At 40.1% G+C, this 24360-nt stretch overlaps 1 protein-coding gene and 1 pseudogene across 2 annotated transcripts; both read right to left on the bottom strand.

The window, feature by feature from the left end:
* Positions 1-15846: 15846 nt before the first annotated feature.
* On the bottom strand, positions 15847-16755 carry TAS2R60 (taste 2 receptor member 60; the record flags this gene model as incomplete). The annotated part of the gene is given in 3 exon segments (XM_079711806.1): positions 15847-16455; positions 16459-16545; positions 16549-16755. Coding segments are annotated over 3 exon segments (903 nt in total).
* A 2042-nt stretch (positions 16756-18797) lies between these two features.
* On the bottom strand, positions 18798-22719 carry LOC307058424 (taste receptor type 2 member 143-like; annotated as a pseudogene). The gene is made up of 2 exons: positions 21720-22719; positions 18798-18885 (listed from the first exon to the last, which is right to left on the bottom strand). The product of its transcript is annotated as a taste receptor type 2 member 143-like (transcript).
* Between the last annotated feature and the right edge of the window lie 1641 nt (positions 22720-24360).

The following is a 24360-nucleotide window of genomic DNA, read 5'->3' as shown; positions in this document are numbered from 1 at the left end:
TGTGATGGAATAATTATGAAACAACATCACCAAGTTTATTGTGTCCTAGTTCATTTAAAATCACTGTAAAAGATTTATAATAAAAACATGCTTATTTGGCTAAGTTATTGAATAAAATATTTTTACTCCTAAGCTTTATTTTTTTTCATGTTTCATGCCATACTTTCCACAAAATATTTGGGTATCCTAGAAAACTGCCATCTATGAAAAGAGATGATGATTCCTTATGAGAAATTAATGATTATTTTGCTCATTATTCATCATTTTGTATTTTGCATGCTTTTTCACTTATAAATTTCAAAGTATCTTTCAATACTTATTTAAAGGCTTATGTCTGTAACTGCATAAAAGGGATGTATTCATAATACATCAAAATATAAATTATTATCCCAATTTTATAAAAAATCATTTAAATGTCTGAGATATTAGCATTATTTATTTCTATGGATGCATATATATATATATATATATATATAAAAATACAATTTTATGTGAGAAAAAAATGTCTGGAAGAAATAATGAGTGATAATGGTGGTTATCTTCAGATAATGAAAGTTGGAGTAATTTTGGAACTTCTTTACAATAGTCTATATTTTCCAAGTTTCCTACAATAATCATAAATTATCAAAAAAGAATATTAACATTTTAAAACTAATAAACCATTTGTGATATATTTAAGTAAGGGAGACTAAATAACTATACTTTGTCTTCAACATTAACCTTGGCCTACAAGACCCTTTGATTTGAAACTAGTCAAGAATTGATTGATCTGGCATAGGGCAAGGGAAGGGAAGGTAGGATAGAACTGGTAGCAGTATTCAAGGTCTCATTATTATGCAGAGTTGTATATTTTTTTTTTTTTTTTTTTTTTTTTTTTTTTTTTTTTTTTTTTAGAGTTGTATATTAATCTTCTGAAGACTGGCTTACCATTGCTTTGTTCATAGAATTATTATTCTCCTATGAACAATGGCCAAAAGGTGGAAGCAACCCAAGTGTCCATCAACAAAATGAATGGATAGGGCTTCCCTGGTAGCGCAGTGGTTGAGAATCTGCCTGCTAATGCAGGGGACACGGGTTCGAGCCCTGGTCTGGGAGGATCCCACATGCCGCGGAGCAACTAGGCCCGTGAGCCACAACTACTGAGCCTGCACGTCTGGAGCCTGTGCTACTCAACAAGAGAGGCCGCAATAGTGAGAGGCCCGCGCACCGCGATCAAGAGTGGCCCCCGCTTGCCACAACTAGAGAAAGCCCTTGCACAGAAACGAAGACCCAACACAGCAAAAATAAATTAATAAATTAATAAACTCTTACCCCCAACATCTTTTAAAAAAAAAAAAGAATGGATAAACAAAATGTGGCATATACAGGCAATGGAATATTGTTCCACCTTGATAAAGAAGAAAATTCTGACACATGCTACAACATGGATGAACCTTGACGACATCTGGCTAAGTGATATTAGCCAGTCACAAAAGGACAAATACTATATGATTCCACTTATGGGAGGTACCTAAAGCAATCAAATTCATGGAGACAGAAAGTAGAATGGTGGGTGCCAGGGGCTGGGAGGGAGAGGGAAACGGGGAGTTATTGTTTAATGAGTTATTGTTTAATGGATACAGACTTTCAGTTGGAGAGGGTGAAAAAGTTCTTGGGAATGGATGGTGACAATGGCAGCATAACAACGGGAATGTACTTAATGCCACAGAACTGTATACTTTAAAATGGTTGAAAGGGCAAATTTTATGTTATGTGTATTTTACCATAACAAAAACAAAAGTATTTTCTCAAAGAATATTTTCTGGGCACAGCATAGGTCTTAATCCTTTAAATTCGTGCTTCAATGTCAGACGTTGCTCTTGGTCTACTAGAAAGTATGCTGTTCCCTTAAAGAACAAAGACTGTCTTCTCCAGCGCCCAACACCTCCCACACAGTGGGCACTAAGGAAATATCTGTTGAATGAGCTTGATTGCTTCTCCTTTTTAAAATAATCTTTGTGTCACCCTTATACAAATTGCATTACTGACATTTTGTTACAGATGTTTTCAATATCTGGTTATTTGAGGAGACTGAGTTAGCAAGACTTTATATAAATGCTGTGATAATAGAAGCAGTAATGCTTGTATCTAGCTTGGAAATGCTGAGAAGAAACATGTATGCTGTACATACAAAAATGTTTTCAGTATTACTTGTTAGAGCCCTGAAAGTCTGGTCTTGCTACTAAAGGTTGGTGATGATATAATAACAGATTAGTAAAAACTCAACCACAGTAATACATGTAACAAAAAATTTCAAACACAGATAAGGTAAAGTATGTCATTCACTCACATAAATACAGTCATTGGCTTTAACTTGAGAAATGCAGCTTTCCCCCTAGCTTCCTCATGGATTTCTCTATTCAGTACAGAGGAGTCCAAATGTAAATGCTTTCCAATTCTAAATCTTTGAACCAGATATTTTCCTTCTCCATTTGAAACTTTCCCGCAGTAAGATCAACAGTCTCCTTGAATCTGATCCCTACAGGATTGAATGGATCCTACTTTTGGTGCTGACCCAAACCTCAGGGCTCCCAATGAGTTTGTCAGCAGGGTAGGAAGCTACCAACCTCAAAAACATAGTCCTAATCCCTTATTTTATGGAAACTATAGTTCTCCCTGAAGGCAGAATTTCCATGTTGCTCTCAAAAATTATTGCACTTTAGTTCTGATGTGATATAACAATCTGATGACACAGGAGTCATTTAAAAAAAAACTGTCTTAAGAAAAACAGAGAATGAATACTATTATGTAAATAGTGTATTTTAAATAGTTAATTCAACCTCTTCTTAAAAACAGTTTAATTTTATTGAAAGTAAAATAAAAGTCCTAAAAAAAAACAAAACTGCCACCACCCCCACCCTGGCCTTGAGTTTCCATCACTGTAGTCCAGGACAAGTATTATTTATAGTTAAAAGATGCGTCAGTCAGCTTAGCCTACTGAAGTTCAAAAGGCATTCAGCTGCCCACTGCTAAAGCCCAGCTTCAAAAGCTTTTATCTGTTACTAAGGCCAACCATCCAAACCATTGGAACTTAGATTCATTATAAGCCTGTGACAGAGGCCTGCCCCGTGAGCAGCCACCAGAAGCCACATCCTGGCTCACTCCTGCTTCACAACTCAGATCTGATTTCAGGATTCATTTCCCCTCACAACTCTCCTCCCATGTGGGCCCTTGTTCTTGTGACTTTTTTAAATATCAAGATTATTGCCCTTCACCTGAGTGAATCACACAAGAGTGGCCAATGATACAGGCTATAATTCTATAGGAATTCAGAAAAGGAGGCCATTGGTGATATCACGAAAAGTCAAAATCAAACAGATTGGACTTCCCTGGTGGCGCAGTGGTTGGGAGTCCACCTGCCGATGCAGGGGGACATGGGTTCGTGCCCTGGTCTGGGAGGATACCACGTGCCACGGAGCGGCTGGGCCCGTGAGCCATGGCCGCTGGGCCTGTGCGTCCGGGGCCTGTGCTCCGCAACGGGAGAGGCCGCAGTGGTGAGACGCCCGCGTACCACAAAAAAAAAACAAAAACAGACTATTATCAAAGATAGATGGAAACTCCCCAATATCATGTATTTGAGACATATAAAATTTGCAGCGAAACATTTTAAATAATGTTAGACAACTGTGTCTGATTAATTTTCATTTTAGAATTCTCTCTACTGAAAACTCACTCTCTCTCTCTCTTTACTATATGAACTATTAGTACTTGACAATGGTCACTAGCTCTTAACTGTTCTATATTCCTCTAACTGGTTTAGTATGCTACATGGTAGACTTCTTGAATGTTTAAATCCTGCTTTCATATCCCCATTGCACTTAGCAAGGAGATCTATACCTAGACATCCATGTCTAGATGATCAATAAATTCTTGTTCAAATGTAAAGGAAGCATGGCAGCAATTACCTATAAAAACAACTGCAGAAAATATGAAGACTGAGTATTATATTGGTGAACCAGCAAAAATCACTGAAGTGTCTGAATTTATAAGAGAATGTCCGTTGATGATCCATTCTCTAGCAGCCATAGTTACTTCTACAGGCACAGAAATAATGAAACTTTGCATTAATAAAGTAATCTAGGTAATTATAATAAAATAAAGCATTCATGTGTTCAACAAATATTTATTGTTTACCATTTGCCAGTGGGGAACAAAATAGACACAAATCCCTGTCCTTATGAAGTTTACATTAGATTGAGGGAAACAAATGATAAAAAAATAATAATAATAACATTAAAGAGAGAAAGCAGAGCAAGGAATAGTCTTATGGAGGATTGCAATTTGGAGTGGCAATGACAATGTCAGAAATAAGAGAGGGAGTGAGCCATGCCCATATCTGGTGAAGAGCATTCCAACCAGAGATCACCAAAGGCAGAGGCTCTGGGGAAGCATCTGCCTAGCAGTCAAGGAACATCAAGGAAGCCAAAGTGGCTAGGGCAGTGTGAGAGGACGGCAGAATTGCAGGAGACAGCTTCAGAGGTGTGAGGTGGAGGACAAAATCATAAAGGGCATTTTCGTTCGTCATGAAAACTTGGGCTTTTTACTCTAGGTTGAAAAGCAGGTGGAGAATCATGAAAGAGATGTGACATATTTTTAAAGGATCCTGTTAGCTGCTGTATTGAAAATAGACCAAAGGCAAACAAAAGCAGAAGCTGCAAAACCCATTAGGACACCATTGCAGTAAACCAAGAAAGAGATAATAGTGGCTTGCACTAAGTGGTAGCAATGAAGGTGGTGGTAAGCGGTAGAATTACAAGTTCATTTGGAAAGTTGAGTTAACAACTCTAACCCTAATTTTCTCAAACCCTATTGTCAAGGGCGGACTTTTAATAGATTGCAGTGAAGGAGATGCTTGTTGCATATGAAACCTCAACCCAAAAGCAGTTTATCTAAATATGGTTTAATGAAAAACTCCACAAATAATAAATGCTGGAGAGGGTGTGGGGAGAAGGGAACCCTCCTACACTGTTGGTGGGAATGTAAACTGGTACAGCCACTATGGAGAACAGTATGGAGGTTCCTTACAAAACTAAAAATACAACTACCATATGATTCTGCAATCCCACTCTTGAGCATATATCCAGAGAAAAACATGTTCCTAAAGGATACATGGACCCCAATGTTCATTGCAGCACTATTTACAACAGCCAGACATGGAAGCAACCTAATGTCCATTGACGGAGAATGGATAAAGAAAATGTGGTATATATATACAATGGAATATTACTCAACCATTAAAAGGAATGAAATAATGCCATTTGCGGCAACATGGATGGACCTAGAGATTGTCATACTAAGTGAAGTCAGTCAGACAGAGAAAGAGAAATATCAAATAATATCACTTACATGCAGAATCTAAAAAGAAATGATACAAATGAACTTATTTACAAAACAGAGACAGACTCACAGACTTAGAGAGCAAACTTATGGTTACCAGGGGGGAAGGGATAGTTAGGAAGTTTGGGATTGACATGTACACACTGCTATATTTAAAATAGATAACCAACAAGGACCTACTGTATAACACACGGAACAATGCTCGATGTTATGTGGCAGCCTGGATGGGAGGGGAGTTTGGGGGCGAATGCATATGTGTATAGTATGGCTAAGTCAATTTGCTGTGCACCTGAAACTATCACAACATTGTCAATCAGCTACATTCCAATATAAAATAAAAAGTTTAAAAAACAATAAAAATGGTTTAGCTACAAGTCAAGTGGCTTAGCATCAGAATTGCTGCATGATTGGAATGTAAAATGTTTTGTCCAGAGCAACTAGAAGAATGGCCACATCCTGAAACATGAAAAATAGTAACAGAAGCATATTGAAGTGAGAAGATGTCAGGGGTTCAGTTTTTCATATGATAACTTTGAAATGCCTGTTATACATCCATGTAGACTTTCAAGAAGCGTTATACAAATATAGATCAGAGAGATACAATCTGAAGATCAGACCACTTAGATCAAGCTCTCTAGAATCAGAGCCTATAATGGAGGTTCTTGTGCAAGTGATTTTTTGAGGAATTCCTTTCAGGAGAAAGCTATAGAAAATTAAGAGACACAAGATAGGACAGGGACTGCTGGTGGGAATGTAAATTGATACAGCCACTATGGAAAACAGTATGGAGGTTCCTTAAAAAAGAATAGAACTACCATACGACCCAGCAATCCCACTCCTGGGCATATACCCTGAGAAAACCATAATTCAAAAAGAGTCATGTACCACAATGTTCATTGCAGTTCTATTTACAATAGCCAGGACATGGAAGCAACCTAAGTGTCCATCGACAGATGAATGGATAAAGAAGATGTGGTACATATATACAATGGAATATTACTCAGCCATAAAAAGAAACGAAATTGAGTTATTTGTAGTGAAGTGGATGTACCTAGAGTCTGTCATACAGAGTGAAGTAAGTCAGAAAAACAAATACCGTATGCTAACACATATATACGGGATTTTAAAAAAATGGTTATGAAGAACCTAGGGGCAGGACAGGAATAAAGACGCAGATGTAGAGAATGGACTTGAGGACATGGGGAGGGGGAAGGGTAAGCTGGGACGAAGTGAGAGAGTGGCATAGACATATATACACTACCAAACGTAAGGTAGATAGCTAGTGGGAAGCAGCCGCATAGCACAGGGAGATCAGCTCGGTGCTTTGTGCCCACCTAGAGGGGTGGGATAGGGAGGGTGGGAGGGAAACGCAAGAGGGATGGGATATGGGGATATATGTATACATATAGCTGATTCACTTTGTTATAAACCAGAAACCAACATACCATTGTAAAGCAATTATATTTCAATAAAGATGTTAAAAAGAAAAAAAAAAGATAGGGCAGGGGAAGAAGCCAGACAAAAAAAAAAAAAGTGGTTTGAGGGTTGATCTAGTCTTGGTTTGATACTATAGGGAGATCTGGAGTATAGATTGCTAGAAACTTGAACCTTTAAATTCTGTCAAATCTTCTTTATCAATAGAGGCAACTCTTCCTCCCTTATCTGAAGAAACGGGTCACTCCTTCCCTGCAGAGCCCATCATGGATGCCCCTGTGGTAGTTTCCTTGCAAGGCATTACTGATCCTACTAGTAACCCACTCTACCTCCCCTCATTACTTCTAGAACTATAACCAGACTCAAGTCCCAGCATGCCCAAGAGGGTAAGACACAAAAGGTGACCAGTAAGAAGGTAATACACACCAAAATCCTGGCGGGGGGTGGGGGGGATTGCTGATCAAAGGGTGTACACATTAGTAAATTTGATAGATATTGACAAATTGCCCTCCGTATTAACTAATTTATACTCCCATCAGCAATGTGTAAGAAAACATATTTCTCCCATAACTTGACAAAAAAGTATTTCCAAAGTTTAGGAATTTTGCCAAATGGATCGTTAAAAAAGGGTATCTCAGTATAGTTTTAATTTGCGTGTCTCTTGTTATAAATTAGTTTGACGATCTTTGCTGTGTTTAAGAACCGTTTGTATTTCCTTCTCTGTGAATTACATATTCATATTATTTGTCTTTTCTTTTTCTTTTGGGTTGTTGATCTTTTCCCTAAAGATTTTAAGAGCTCTTTATATATTAGAGATTAAACTTTGGCTATGAATGCAGATAATTTCCCAGCTTGTTATATTTTTTGGTAAATTTCTTATGAATTTTTACCACGCAGAACTTTTTCATTTGAATTAATCAATCTTTTCTTTTACGAGCTTAAAAGATTTTCCACACACCAAGGTTTTAAAAGAATCTTCATCCTCTCACTTTTTTCCAGTAACTCTATTGGGGTTTTTTCGGTGTTTTAATTAATTAATTAATTTATTTATTTATTTTTGGTTGCGTTGGGTCTCACTGCCATGTGCAGTCTTTCTCCAGTTGCAGCAAGCGGTTCTACTCTTCATTGCGGTGTGCGGGCTTCTCACCGTGGTGCTCTCTCTCATTGCGGAACATAGACTCTAGGCGTGCGGGCCTCATTAGTTGTGGCACGCAGGCTCAGCAGTTGCGGCACACAGGCCCAGTTGCTCCGTGGCATGTGGGATCTTCCCGGACCAGGGCTCGAACCGGTGTCCCCTGCATTGGCAGGTGGATTCCTAACCACTGCGCCACCAGGAAAGCCCAACTCTATTGTTTTTAACATTAAAATATTTGATCCATTTGGACTTTATCCCAATGGCAGCACCTTAATTCTTTTTTTCAGAAGACTATCCTGTTATTTCAGTATCGATTACTGAATAATCCATTTACTTCTGATCTGAAATATTATTTTTATTTACTGAATTTATACTAAAGTCCCATATTATAAATATTTGTTTTCTGGACTCTCTATTCTACTGTTGTATAGTCACACACTCTTTTAAAATTTTGAGGTTCATACCACAAATCAAACCATGGTTTTTAATGTATGATAGAGCTTATCTACCTTTTTTTTGGGGGGGGGGATGTTCCTTCCAGCTTCCATAATAGCCTTAGATGTTAGCCCTTTTTAAAATAGGTTTATAAAGAGGGGTAAAGTTGGCATTTTTATAGGTCTTACATTAAGAAATTAACTTAAGAGTAGCTGACATCTTTACAGTACTGAGCCTTCTCATCCAAGCACATGGTATTGTATTCCATTGATTCATATCTACTTCCATGTTTTCCTGAGTGCTTTAAAGCTTCCTTCATGTAGGTCTTACATATTTCTCATAAAATTTATTTCAAAGTATTTTGTCTTTCTGTTGTTATTGCAAATAGAATCTTTTCTTTCATTCTATCTTCTAACTGGTGACTATTTGTATATATTAGAAAATTTTGATTTCTGTGCATTTATTTTTCTCCCCACAACTTTACAAAATTCTTACTGTTCTATAGTAGTTTTTAATGTTGATTATTTGGATTTTTCAACTACGCAAACACATATTTTGCCTCCCATTTCCAATGTCTATAACTAATTTCTTTCTCTTAATTACATTAGGTATTATCACTTTAAAATGTAAATAACGGTGATAGTACTCATTCTTTTAATATCTTGAGTCTTATAAGAATGTCTAAATTAATTAAATATGCTGCAGGTTTTGGGCTGAGATAGATATATGCATCATTATTGAATACATATATTATTGTTTTATCAAAATTCATATTAAATTTTTTCAAATGACAGCATTTTGGGAGGTGGTTATATTAATTTTCATTTAGATTTATTTATAAGATAATTTAATGGATTTGCTAACAATGAATCATCCTTTAATTCCTAGATTAAACCCTATTTGATAATGATTTAACATACTGCTGGACTTTGCTTTCTAATTTTTTTTGTTTGTGAGGTTCGTTTTCATGACTATTCCATTGGTATTTGCAAAGAAGTTGTGTTTTCTGAGTGTGTACAGTTTGACATCTATCAATAAAAGCTAATTTATTTGATTATATTTATTTTTTCTCTATTTGATAAAGGTAAAGTCTTTTAGTGATTCTGTTTATATTTCTTGTAATTTGTACTTTATAAATAAGGCTGCTATGTTATTTATCATATATTCATACCAATTCTATCTTAATTTTGCATTTTACCTCTTAACATTAAAAACTTATCTTGTTATCTCATTGATCATTTAGGTTTAAATTTCTTTTGTTTGCATTTACTTGACATGTTATTTTTCATTCTTTTATTTTCAACTCTCTCTTTTTTATGGATCTTAGAAATATGATAAAGTTGTTTTTGCTTTTTAGACAATCTGAAGACCATTGTCTTTTAGGTGTAAAGCCCATTTTTATTTAATTATATATCCAATATGCTTAGTCTTTGAAGACCATTGTCTTTTAGGTGTAAAGCCCATTTTTATTTAATTATATATCCAATATGCTTAGTCTTAGTTCTAGCACATTATTTTATGTTTTGTGTTTTGTTTTTAAAGGGTTTCTTTAGGATTTTTATATTTGTTGCATGTTTCTTCATTTTTGTTTGTGGTTCTATTAATTCTAAGGAAAGTATGCTTTTTTGTTCTAGTGCTTACCTTTATAAATATAATTTTATATAATTTTCTTAGTTCTCTGCTTCTTTTGATAAAATCTATTTGTCACTACCTATGAGCAATAATGAAAAAAATAATTAACTATGTTACAATAGTCTGTGACCTCCATCTTGCTGGCACTCTCTCTTGCTGACACTTTCTGTGTCACCTTCCCATTTATTCACTCTGATCTATGGAAAAGGCTATGTGGCCAGGAACTTAAGGAGGCTTCCAGCCAACAGCTCATGAGGAGCTGATGCCTCAATCAAACAACCCAGGAGAAAGTGAATCCTGCCAACATTTATGTGAGTGATTTGGGAAGTGGCTCCTTCACAGTTGAGCCTGGAGATGACTGTAGCCTGTGAGACCCAGAGCCAGTTGAAATTCTCAACTGTATTATGATGTGCCTGGATTCCTGATCTACAGGAGCTATGAGTTTGTAGTAAAGGTTGTTTTAAGACACTAAGTGTCAGGGCAATTTGTTAGATAGATCATCAATAGATAACTAACACATGCATACTAAGGGGCTTTTGCATTTCAAGGTGTCTCTTTTCTGCAGAAAGTGTATTTGTGCTGGAATATTATCTCTGTCCCCACTGGGCCCTCTCACTTCTCTTCATACTTATTTTTACCTTCTTTCTTGACTTCAACTGATCTCATCTGTGATTGATAGTGGTATCACATATTTTGAAATTTCTGGATTATTTGTCTCTTAGCTTCACTGAAAATGCAGTTTTCAAAGTCTTTTTCAACTTTCTATTGCTTTTATGTGCTTTCCAGGTAAAGAAGAGGGAAAAACACTGACGTATGCAGCTGTGTTTATAGCAGAAGTCTTATTGTTGTTTTAGTTTGCATTTCCTTGATCAACAGTGATGATAATCTTATTTTCACACATTTACTTGGCAATCTTTATTATATATTTTCATCATTAATCAACATTCTATTAGTTTGCCTTTTTCTTATTGATTTGTAGAAGCTCTTTGTATATTAGATATATTAGATTTACCTTTCTGTTACTTGTCCTTTAAAATTGAAAAGGGGGCTTCCCTGGTGGCGCAGTGGTTGAGAGTCCACCTGCTGATGCAGGGGACACGGGTTCGTGCCCCGGTCCGGGAAGATCCCACATGTCGCGGAGCGGCTGGGCCCGTGAGCCATGGCCACTGAGCCTGCACGTCCGGAGCCTGTGCTCCACAATGGGAGAGGCCACAACAGTGAGAGGCCCGCGTACCGCAAAAAAAAAAAAAAAAAAAAAAATGAAAAGGACTTCAGTGATCCTTACATTTATAGAACTTGTTATTAAAAAAGTTTAAAATTTTTCTGTAGTCAAATTTACCAATTATTTCCATTATGACGATATTTTGAGTCTGACTTAAGAAGACTTAAGAAAACAGGGGTTTAGAATTGTAGGAGCTGAAGGGTAATACATACTCTATGATGACACCCAAAAGGGTGAGGAGAAAAGAGTCAATATTTCTGTAAACTATAAAGGCAGTATTTTATGGAATAAAATATTAGAAAATTAAATTATCAAGAAAGGGGAGCTTTTAAAAAATTAAATAACATTTACATTAAAGTTCATCTATTTAGGATCTAGGATAAAATGTTGGCTCTATATTTGCTGCAACACTATTAAATGACTATCTTTTCCCACACTGATTTGAAATGCTTTACTTATCAAATATAATTTTCCATGTAACTATTATCTGGATTGTCTGCTGATGTACTTACCTATTCCTACACCAATAACACACTGTTTTACATATTACAGAACTAAAGTATCACAGTTCTATCATACACTGACCATGAGACCTCAGTAAACTCTAAACCTCAGTTTCTACTTTGCAGTGTTTGTTTGAGAATTAAGTACATAAAGGATATAAGTAAATACATTTTCTGGCCCCATGCCTCACACAAGATAAGCATTCACAAATGATTGTTATTAATACCATCATAAAGCATGATGAAATTAGGTTATAGACAAAAATTAATGATAATAATATTACTAGGTATTTTTTTAACATCTTTATTGGAGTATAATTGCTTTACAATGGTGTGTTAGTCTCTGCTTTATAATTACTAGGTATTTAAAAAATACAACAAATCCTACTTCCCTTTTATATTTCCCTGTGTGTTCAAGTTCCAAGGGAACTTCTCCCTGTGGGGAGATCATGCACATTCTGGTAGATGTTCCATCTCCTAGCCTAAAAATATAGAGTGGAAGGAACAAAGAGTAGTTGATAGTTTGCTTAGGAAAGGTCCACTGGGTCAGTAACCAAGGGGAGAAATGGCACTTCCCTTGTATTTCCAGAGGTAGGAGCTTCACAGTTGCTTAGCAACATGTAAATGCATAAGAGAGATGGAAGGTAAAGGTATCACAAAATCAGGCAAATTTTACTCTCTCATCCATTTATTATTCCTACATTGTGCAGAACTCAAGAGAAACAGAATATATGTTTGACCTCCAAAAATAAGCTGGTCAGACAGTGAATGGCATATAGCTCAAATATAACCATAAAAATATAACTGGTAGTAGTGGGTAGCCCAGATTATATATATACAGACAAAAGTACGTGTGCTTACAGCTGGATTCCAGATACAAGAGGACTATTCTGTTCAATGTAGCAAGTATTTATAAGTGCTTCGGAGGACACATGGAAGACTATGAGGCAGCCCACACTTTCCAGAACTTTAAAATCTACTAAGGAGAATAAAATGAGTACACAGATCATACCACCACAAGGCAGAATTCATGTCACAACTGAGCAACACCCCACTTGTATGTCCTCTGAAGTGAGAGATCAAAGCTTGAGGTGTGGGGGCATCCAGAAAAGCTTCCCTGAAGAGAAGCCATTTGAATTAACCTTTAAAATTAAACAGGAAAAAAAATTAAATAGGATTTTCACAGGTAGATGTGGGATAAGAGAACCCATTTCAGCACGCCATGGAGGAAGTTCCAGGCATGTCCAGAACAATGATAACCCAAATTTTGCTGCAAAATAGGGTTGGTTCTACTAGAATGGAAGCAGTGAAAGATAAAACTATTTCCACTTTGTGAAGGTCCACGAATGCCAATTTAGGGACATGTGCTCTAATTGACAGGCACTCAACAGTGATACGGGTGTGGGTGAAACTGTCAAGAGATCAATCTGGTAATGGTACTTTTTTTTTTTTTTTTTTTGCGGTACGCGGGCCTCTCACTGTTGTGGCCTCTCCCGTTGCGGAGCACAGGCTCCAGACGCACAGGCTCAGCAGCCATGGCTCAAGGGCTTAGCCGCTCCACGGCATGTGGGATCTTCCCAGACCGGGGCACGAACCCGTGTCCCCTGCATTGGCAGGCGGACTCCCAACCACTGCACCACCAGGGAAGCCCCTGGTAACTTTTGATTGGGGGTCGGGGGAGTGTGGGAGAGAAGGCACTGTAATGAAGCAAGTGGTGAAAAAGAAATATAAGCAGTCTAGCTAAGAGAAGAGGACAGTCTAATCTAAGGTAGGATCTACAGGAACAGGAAGAAAGGAACAGATAATAGAGATACTACAAGGGTACCAACTGAAGACAAGTTGCTGATTAGATAGAAGGGTTCAGTGGAGAGTGAGGAGTGAAAACTATCTCAGAGTTGGTAAGTCTGATTTATTAGATATCAATAATAGAAAAAAATAGATTCAAGTGGGCGGCGGAGGGAAAGAAAGAGGAGGAAGAAAAAAAGGACAGCTGTTACAAACTTGCTAAGTTTGAAGTGCTCATGGTACTATCAGATAGAAATGCTCAGCAAGCAGAAAAAAAATATAGGCTTAGAGTTTTGAGGAAGGTCAAGGCTTTGGTGATTATTCACATGAAGGTCATAATTGAAACTACGTGAGTAGATGTAAACATGAAGGAAAAAGGAGAAGATTCATGTCAAGGAAGGAAGAGGGCTGGTGAAGAAAAAAACCGAGTCAAGATGATGAACAGATAGCGAGGAAGACACGAAAGGAGCCACAGAGCAGGGAACAGAGCTTAGTGCAGCATCTGAGAGGCCAAGAGAAGGACTTTTAGGAAGACATGTGGGTAAGCAATTACTGGTGATGTTTATTTTCCTGCTTTAAAATCTTCTACCAAAATCAGGTATTACTTCTCGTAAAATAGTTTAATCCATTTTTTAAGAAATCATTCTTTATTAAGAGAGGCAAATACTGCAGAGACACATGAAAATGGGGGCTGAGGATAACACCACATTTAGGGATCAGGAACTCATGCGCGTCCTTTAGAAACACATTTCAACAGAAAGGGCAGCAGGAGACTGTAAGTGCCCATGGGGAGACTCTCAGCAAGTGACTAATTAGTAGGATGATAATTTGAGGGAGTGAAAGAGTGGAGGGGATTATTTTGGGGGGGGGAAGGTAAGAGGCACATTGAAGAAGGGAAGGACAGTAAAGAGGAAAAGGCTGAAGACTGGTGTAGAAGTGGGAATTCTTGACTCAGCAAGGGATAGAAAAGAGGCAGGAGAGCATGGGGCTAGGACAGCATGAATGCTAGCCTTGAAAAGCCAAAAGCAGGGACCTGTCTTCTAATACAGAGGGAAAGGGGAGGAAAAACAGGAAATGAGGCAGAGAGATTTTAAAGCAAATACAGGGACATTGAGGGATCTCAGTTTGAATGATTCAAGAGGCCACTGAGCTTAAGGAAAGTTTGAGAAAATCTGTGAAAGGCAGAAAAGCAGTCTACATGCTTCACCAAACCAAGCCGGGAGCCTTCTTCTTAAATCTTATGCATCAGAAACAGATGAACCTCTCCATGTCAAAAATTTTAGTAAGTCCCAATGGCAACATAAAAGAAGTCACATCTGGGTTCATGGACCTTAACATTTATAGAATAGACTAACTGAGCTACTGTAGAGGACATAAACCATATATAAATCATAAACCCCTAGAATTCAGGGGGATCGCAAAAGGGAATCTGTGAATATACAAATCCCAGGTAACACACACAGCTGCACACATGCACAAATCACACCATGCTCTGTAAAGACAGTTCAGACATCAGGAACTCTTGCATGAAAAGAAGGAGAGCTTAGTGAAGCTGATGCACTAGGTGCACTGGATTTCTAGCACTAGATGGCTAGAAATCAGTTAAGGATGAAAAAGGAAATATGGTTTTACAGGATGAAGCCAAAGGAAAATTGAGTTTCCAAAAATCTTCTCCAGTCTGATTCAACAGATAAAAAGTGAATCGTGGGCTTCCCTGTGGTGCAGTGGTTAAGAATCCGCCTGCCAGTGCAGGGGACACAGGTTCGAGCCCTGGTCCAGGAAGATCCCACAGGCCACGGAGCAACTAAGCCCATGCGCCACAACTACTGAGCCTGCGCTCTAGAGCTCATGCTCCAAAACAAGAGAAACCACCGCAATGAAGAGTAGCCCCCGCTCGCCGCAACTAGAGAAAGCCCGCATGCAGCAACAAAGACCCAACACAGGCAAAAATAAATAAAAATAAAATAAATTAATTTTTTTTTAAAGTGAATCACGTGTCCGGATCCTTGCATCCAGTTTCCAGAGGGATAATTTTAAACATCGAGTTTAGTCACAGGGAAATAAAAGTTTCCTGCTTCTTTGGCCACATCAAGTCCCACAGGGAACATTTACTATATCAGCTACACCCTTGCTGAGTGGAAATCAGTGACACTAGACCACTAGTTCAGTACATTCCATCTCACCTTGAAATCCTATTTCACTGAAATCATGAAATGCGTCAGAGGGAAAGAGCATTAAATGTGGCCAAGAGATTTAAAGAAGCAACGTCCCATTCTACCCAGGCCTTCTGCAGTAGAGTCTCTGAGGCTCTTCATCAAAGCAACTCAAGATGCCCCATGCCCTGAGGAGCAGCCCCTCTCTAGCACAGCTCTCAGCCTGCGGTTACTCAAGAAAAGAACAATGGGGTGGACTACTGTGCACAGATAAATCACAGCCTGCCACACCCAGTGCCTGAATTCCCGTGATGGAAACACACCTGAGGCACTGAGCACCAGTGACAGAAAACAGGAAACGAAGAGGACAGCAAAGGAGATGAGAGGCAGGAGAGCCTCGGTGTGTGCCTGGGTGCTGGGATCACGAGAGCCGGAGATGGACAGGGAGACCTTCTGGGTGTGTCTTCCCAGCGATGTAATGAGCAAAGCCATGCCAGCCATGAAGACAACAGTAGGGACTGTCCAGGTAGCATTCCCAGTGACGTTCCAAGGTTGCAGAGCCCTCTTTAAATAGTTCTGATATATTCTCTGGTTGCCTATGAAAACTAGAACGGTGCTAAAGCTGGAGAACCCCACAGAGCTGAGCAGCATCCATGGAACCAATGCAGACACCATCTGCTTTAGCCAGAGGAAGACAGGGTGGGTGAAGGTTGCGCTTTTCACACAGTAGAAGACACTGAGCCAGGTGGAGAACCATAACGTGACAGCATTCAAGAAGTCTCACTGAAAGGCTAGGAACTGGAATACAGGGTTGTATGGGAAGGCTATTGGATTCAGGAAAATATAAATGTTCTTACTCATCACCACCCATCACAGACAGAAGCCAGAGGCTCCCAGGCTGACCAATAACTTATTGCAGGGTGACAAAGTTCTCTGCAGCAACCACTCCATGCCCAGTGCCACGGTGATTAAGCCATTACCCACCACTGCCACCAAGCACAAAAGGAATAAAATGATAGCAAAGATAAAGGCTATCTTATCAGCCAACTGAGGTCCTGGAACCATGTCCTCTCCACTCATCTCTCCTGCAGACAAGATGGGTCCCAAGACTTCAAAGTCTATTCCTGTAGAGTGGCTCTGGAAGGTCCTGTACGATGCTGGTCTCTCCAGCTTCCCTACGTACAGAGGATAAAGTAGAGGATGTGGGCCATCTGAGGAGGGTGAAGAGGTTTCTTCTTCTCAGAATAGATGCAAATAGCATTAAGGCTCAGTTTCAAAAGCCCCCCTGCCTGCCCATGAATTTGCCTGTCCTTCCTCTGCCTACTGTCTGCCCATATCAACATTGCTGTGGATACTATATCAGGCCCTTGCATTTAGCATCCCTTACATGGGAGTTTATACCTCTCTAAGCTGACACCTAAGATATGACCACACACCTACTGGCTGCTCTGTGAGGAAATCCAGTGAGCACACCTGCTACTAACAGTCAGAGCTCACATCCTTGGTTGGTTGGTATGTTCTGGGCATTGTTCTAAGTGATCTTCATTGTCTTTAGTTCTCACAATGACCCTATGAAGCAAGTGCCTTTAGAAAACCCCTTTGACAGGCAGAAAACTGAACAAAACCTCTACTGAGAGAGGTTAATTCAAATACTATTACTTGTGGTGACTGTTATCATCAAATAGAACATAGCAGACAATTATACATAATCAAGCAAGTGAATGTTTTAACCGTATTTTATTAGTGACCTTTAAAGGGCAGTTCATACAGGAAAGCCTACTATGGTAGCTATAGCACTAATGGGCTATGGCAGGAAGAACTCTGGGCTAGGAATCAAGGCGAGTGTTAGTCCTAGTTCCACCATCACTGTGAGTTACTGGGTATGTCAGCAGGCCCCTCTGTGCCTCCGTTTCTCCATCTGTAAGATGTGAAAAGTATCATCTGTTCTAATTCACAGGATAAGACTAGATTCTAGGACTAGAATCTCAGTTTTCAGAGTGAAAGATGACATTAAATGGATTGACATATATACACTAGTACGTATAAAATAGATAACCAATAAGAACCTGCTGTATAGCACATGGAAGTCCACTTCGCTGTACAGTAGAAACTAATACAACATTGTAAAACAACTATACCCCAATAAAAAAAATTTTTTTAAACATGAGAAACATCAAAAAAGGACATTAAATAATTTTATAATGAAGCCTCAAGTTATAGATTAAGGCTCCCACCTAAAGTCACAGTTTGGAGAAAAGACCAAGACCCAAACTGATTCCAAGACCAGAAATCTTTGCACAGTTAGCAGCACACCTTGTACTCCTATCTTCTTCGTCCGCAGCTGAAGTCAGAAGACCAGGCTTTGAGTTTTGTCACAGTCACTATCTATGGATCTTTGGACTAGTCGTTTAACCTCCCTGAACCCCACTTTCTTCATCTATAAAATATGGATCACAAATATATGTGAATATATATACACACACATATATGGATGTATATGTGGAAACTAGAAATCTCTACACATGTATAAGAAATAAGTAAGGTGGTGATGACAAGTGTTATTATAATGATATCCACCCTGTGGAGGGACAAGCAGTCCAAGGAAAATTCAGGAGAGCATCAGGGATGCAACAGAGGTCCAAGGCACCAAATACTGGATATCTACTTTAATTAGAGGAAGGTGGAGTAAGCAAAGGCCACATTTTCAATAGGAATGAGGCTCAAAGAATCAAAAAAAAAAAAAAAAAGCAATCAGGCGAGTGCTTACTTACTCAGGTGCGTGTGAGCAGGTTAATGTGTCACAGAGAGTGAGGCAAGCAGAAACGGTTCTGGGTCAGCTATGGCAACAGTGAAGGCTCAGCATCAAGTAACATGAGAGTGAGGGAGTATTTTATAGAACACTCATCTTCTGACCAGCACCACAGCCTACTATTTCCATGCACAGAACCCCACAAAGACAGAACAGAATCCAGAACTCTCAGCATCTCTTTCTAGTTCCCAGTTCACCTGAGACAAAGGTCCAGGTAGAACTGTCCTTCCAACACAGAAGCCTTGCTGTAGCGAACATGGTGATCTTGGGGAAAGGAGAGGTGAACTAAGGCAACTAATTCACTCTGCCTTTCTCAGAAGATGCGCATTTCCAGGGGACAGAGTTCCCAGCTGCTCTCTACCCTGCCCGTGTTCCTCTGGCTGACATTGGGCTGTTTGCTCCTGGAACATGGAGCAATAAAGCAAACTTTGAGCTCGCAGCTCTGGTGTCTGGCCAGCCACAAAATTTTCAATATGGAAAATTCGTATCTTTTCCCATCTACTTCATATTTGATGGCTCATATAGTGGGAAAAAATATGCTGTTAACCCTCAATTTGACCAACAACAATTAATAAGCATCTCCTGTATATCATAATGACGCTGTGAAAGGCGCTGGGACTGTAACAGTGAACTCGGTATCTGCCCTCAAAGTGCTTTCAGGCACTAATCATAAATCACAAACATTTACTGGACATACACTATGTGCAGATTAAGTTAATCCAAGAGTGTGAACAATCATTCGTATTTTAATATGGAATATGTTTTATGGTGGCTCTTTTGTTGTTTGTGCTTTTTGTTTGTTACGTTTTGCTTTCTCAGACTTTCTTATTTGGTGGAAGCCAAGTCTGAGAATTTTGAAATTTTCACAGGTAGTCTTTGTATGTATGATCATGAGGGTGGTAGAGGTAGGAATCCTGAGTACATTGTCTGTGTGGGAAACACTCAGCTCAGTTCTATCTCTCAGAGGATAAAAAAGGAGCACTCCCAGGCTGTGGTTCTAAATGTATGTGTCATCCTATTTCCATCCCACGAATTCTGAGAATTCAGTAACATCAGCAGCCCCTTCATTGTGGGACAGCAAAGGTGCTGTCTTGTATGTTGAAAGGACAGAGAGATGACACCAGTAAAGGAGATGCAAGTGTGATTATGTCCAGGAAACAGATAAGTTTGACTACAGCAGAGGATTTCCATAAGGGAATGGTGGCATATCAGACTGAAAAGGCAGGCTGGGGAGAGACCCCAGAAGGTTTTGAAAGTCAGGATGAGATATTAGGCTGTGTCTTTGGTCAAGATGGGGCCACCAAATGTTTATGGGCTCTTATGAGCTAGAGCCTAGGAAAGGGAGGTTGAGAACATCAACCAATTAAAAACTCCTGAGATAAGCCCACTATCTTATCTGAGATAAGATAGTCCTGGCATAAATCAAAAGGCTGTGAAAATGCTGCAGAACATGAGAGTCGCACCACCATTCCCCTCCCACCCAAGACATTCAGTAAAGTTCTGGAGCTCTGTCTAGGGGGAAGCCAGTCTTCCAGGTGACATCCCTGATGCTCCTGTCTTTGCTGCCTCCACCCATCCCTCTTGTGGTTTAAGCCCCAAAATTCAGTCCCCGCAATTTATTATTGCCCTCCCAGCTCACTCGTATTGCTGCCAAAAAAAAAAAAAAAAAAAAGGAAAAAAGAAAAATTGCTTTATGATAGTCCCAGCTTTCCAGTTTCCTCTGTCCAGCTTCACCCTCGCTCTACTCTTTGGGAAACCCCTTGTGCTCCTGTCCTACAATTTGGGAATCTCCTCTTTTAAAGCCCTAATCTTCTTCTTCCAAGTGAAAACTCCTCACCCTGCTACCTCATCTCTGTTCCTCTCTTGCTCTTCTTGCCGTAGCTCAGCCTCCAGCTAGCATTACAACAAAACGTTTTGGGGTCTCAGCTCCCAAGAAATGTTTTGGGGTCTCAGCTCCCAAGACTGTTGGACAACTTATCATAAATGCAGTTATTTATTTCAAAATCCTTTGTAAACTCTATTCTGTTCTGTTGTTTATTACTCCTATCTTGATTAGCTCAGACATATAAATCTGTTAACCATGTATGGTGTTTTTCCCAATCTCTTCTGGTCTCTTGGTCTCCAAACTTTTTTATAGTAAACTCCATCAGTTAAAAAAAAAATTATGAACATGAATTCCACCATATGCACGTTTATTCATTTAAATTATATGCTTGTAATACTCTACTAATACATTATGTACATCATAAAACACGTATCAGAAATAGGGATTAAAAGGATGAGATAAAAATAAATGGAAATGGAAATTGTCACGCTTTTCTTTCTACACCCAATGGATCATTTTGCACACACTCCGGGATGCAAACACCCTAATTTAAATACTACCATCCTAGACATCGGCATCCAGGGTCCACCTCCTGGATGAGTGGACAGGAAGAGTAAGATTCTCAAAATTAAAAACTATAGCAAATTTCCTTTGTTTTCCTTTTCTATCTTCTGTTGGCCAAAGCATTTCCACATCAGAAAATTCCTTTTAATTCAACATATACCAAACACACAAAACCATGGGCAGGTCCTATAGTGGAACAAAACTCATACATGCCCTCAGACATCAATTGTTCAAAAGAAAAAGCTCCATGGGTGGAAATGGTCTTAAGCAGGGCACAAAAGAAGGGAATGGCAAAAAACAGCAGAGAAAGGAAAGAAGGAAGTTCCAGATGGGCCAAAAGACCACAGGCTGCAGGGAAGAGCATGCGGGGAGACAGGAAGCAGCTTTCCTGGGCTGAAGTAGAGAGACTGAGCTCTAAGAGCACAGCAAGGTTGAGGAGGGCAATTGATGTGTGTGGGATGGTGTGGGATGGTATGAGACAACCTATGTCACCATTCAGAAAAAACTTTAGGTTGACCACAGAACAACTGACAACCATTACAGGTTTCTGTCAAGGGAATACAGACCAAAATGATGCTTGGAGAATATATTATTAGGGCTGCTTGTGTAGAGAGTGAAAGAGGCCTGTGAGGAAATGAGGCCACCATTCTAGTCCAAGGTGGTTTGGGACCCAGACGAGGGACCAGGACCACTGGAAGGGAGGGTAGAAACAGAGAGGAATGGAAAAAGAATTGATGGGGTGTAGAAAGAGTGGGGAAGAAAGAAGGAAATGAAAAGAGAGGACAACACCCAAACCTTGTGCATTCTTGCCACTCATGGGCTTGTCCAGTGACAGTAGCTACTGACGCTGATAAGACAAACTGCTCCTTGTCCAGGGCTCTCCAAAGCCTCTTCTTCAGGGCCTTTCTCAGCTTGGGGCTGCTGTGCACCGAGATGCTGGAGTGCAGACAGATGCCTGCACAGGTCACCACTTCCCAGGCCCAGCGCCAGTGATTCCAGAGGGTTCGGATGTTTATAACAATAATCAGGCACAGGTAATATGATGGTAGAAGATGAGGAAGAAGGTAAGTGACTTCAGGGCCACGGTGTGAGCCCGGGTGCTGGGATCACTCGGGGCCAGGTCTATGGTCCCTCATCTGCCCCAAGTGCCGGCGCAGGGAGAACACGAGTGAGAGGGTGGGCACCAGGAACAGGAGAAATGGAACTGACCGCATAATAATTACATGAGGTAGAAAAAAGTACAAAGAGACAGTCTGCATTCTACCAGCCAGGGTGTTGTTTCCATGGGAATTCTGGGCAGCAACCATCTGCACAAGAATTGTATTCCCAGTGTCTATGGGATGACTACCAGAGCAGATAAGATCAGGCAGCCCAGCAGCAGCCTGGGCTCTGACCGAGAAATCCTCCACTTCAGCCCAAAGAAGATGCGGTGAGAGAAGAATGAGATCTTCACACAGTAGAATGTAGCAAGCCAAGCAGTAAGCCAGAAAGTGAGAGAGTTGATGAAGTCCTAGGGGAGGCTGAAATAGTAAATTTTGGAACCAAAACCAAAGGCGGCCACGAGGTTGTTCAGGAGGGCCATCCCATGCAGTCAGAACCGGGAGGCGGCCAGGGAGGCCGCCGCAATCATGTCGCTTGCAAGCAGTGTCTGGCATTGTACCCACTCCCTGACCAACACAGTAACTATGAAGCCATTCTGCAGCAGAGCAGCCAACAGCTCCAGGAAAAAGATGACCATGAAGATCAACATGGGTGAGGAAGGCACCTTCTCCAGGGAGGCTCTGCTCAGACTCAGCTTCTCCTCCGGGGTGCTGGGGCACATCCACAGCCTCTCTGGACAAGCCATACTCTGTTGAGACTATAGATTCAGAGGCTCTCCTTGGATTCAGGCAAAAGCGTAGCAACCAGCAAACACCACCACCTCCCCACCCCCGCTCCCACTCCTGCCAGTCCTCCAGGATTTGAAAAGAGGATCCCTGTGATTTCCCCAGGCATGCAAATCCCTCCCAGCTCAATGAAACCCTGTCTCTGTTTGCCAAACCTGTATTTGCCTGTTCTTCATTAGGGCCAGATGTAGGAAAATGGTAACAGAATAGAGGTTCCAAGGGTGATTGAAAATACTCATATTTTGCACTACAATTCTCACTATACTATTTCTTTTCTAACTTTTCCTTAAAAGTTAGAAAAAGTCCTTATCCCTGTTTGCCTCCCATGACCACAAACCTTCCCTGACCCTTCATGTCCCAAGTTAATATTTTATTCCATATCCTGCATGTATTATATATGGGTGGAATAAGAAGTCATACATATGCACAACTCCTGGAAACACTAAGAAAAGGCTCCCTTTCCCTTCCAGTGACTGCTCATGCTGCCTAAAATTTCACTGGCGGGCTCCACATTGGAGTTCAAGGAGTCTCTACTTAAAAAGTGAGTTTCCCTAATGTGTTAACATTAAATCTGTTAGCCATTAACACTTTAGCTTCAATGCGCTTAGAAAACCAAAATTAATCATTTCGCAAGAAACCTCTGAGGAAATGAGAGAGAGTAGATACGTCATAATGAGAAGAAGGGAAAGATAGAGAATGGAAATAGGGAGATCAGATCCAGAGTGGACATCACAGTAAGAGCCAGGGGAAGCAAGAGTTGGTGGGACGATAAGAGGAGCTAAGAATAAAGCTCAGAACAAGCCCCCAGGGAGGGACTATTGTCTGTGGGAGGAACCACTTCCTATAATAATGCTTAAGATAATAACAACCCACCTGTTAGAACATCACCTTGCCATTTATAAAGTGATTTCACACGTTACATTTTGCCTCCGCTGCCAACCATGCAAAGGGACACTGGTTCAGATCAGCCAACCCAGGTTCAGGTAGCCACTAAGAAAGATCCAACTAAAGTGGGTTGTAAAAGGCAGGAAAGCCTGTGAACGTGAAAACAGACCAAAAAGGGGAAAAACGAAAAGAGAGAGGAGGGTATAAGAAAGCAGAGGTAAAGGTGGCGAAGCAAGGAAGATCCCAGAGCCAGGGTCTTCCCCCATGACCACTCACAGATAACAGCCTTGCGTCCCACTTCACATGGTCTCAATCAAGATTCCAAAGGTGAGAGGTCTATGTGTAAAAGATTTAAAATAAATAAAACCAAGGTTATATTATTTACAGTGGAGACCTCAGGAGAAAGAGGTTACGTCACTTGCTTGAAGAGCTGCTTTATTTTTCTCAAAAGGTTATCAAGAGCAGATAATCCAACCTGACCAATGGTTCTGCATCACAGCTTCAGTGACATGATTTAGTTCTTTGCCTGTTTTCTCTGGCTTCTCAAAGACAGCAGCAATGCGTGGTTTCTGCAGGTTTCACAACATTCTGGCGCTTCTCAGAATCGTTCGGTGAAAAGCCAGCTTCATGATGTCATCAGGAAGCAAGTTGAGGCCATGGTACACACGCCCTGTTGTGGTCACATGTAACCAAGTGTTCCCTGTGTGTTCACAGGC

Source organism: Hyperoodon ampullatus, assembly GCF_949752795.1.
Source record: "Hyperoodon ampullatus genome assembly, chromosome: 9".
In the NCBI taxonomy this organism is placed as follows: domain Eukaryota; kingdom Metazoa; phylum Chordata; class Mammalia; order Artiodactyla; family Ziphiidae; genus Hyperoodon; species Hyperoodon ampullatus.
Note: the sequence above shows the minus strand (reverse complement) of the source record. Positions and strands in the feature narration are given on the sequence as shown.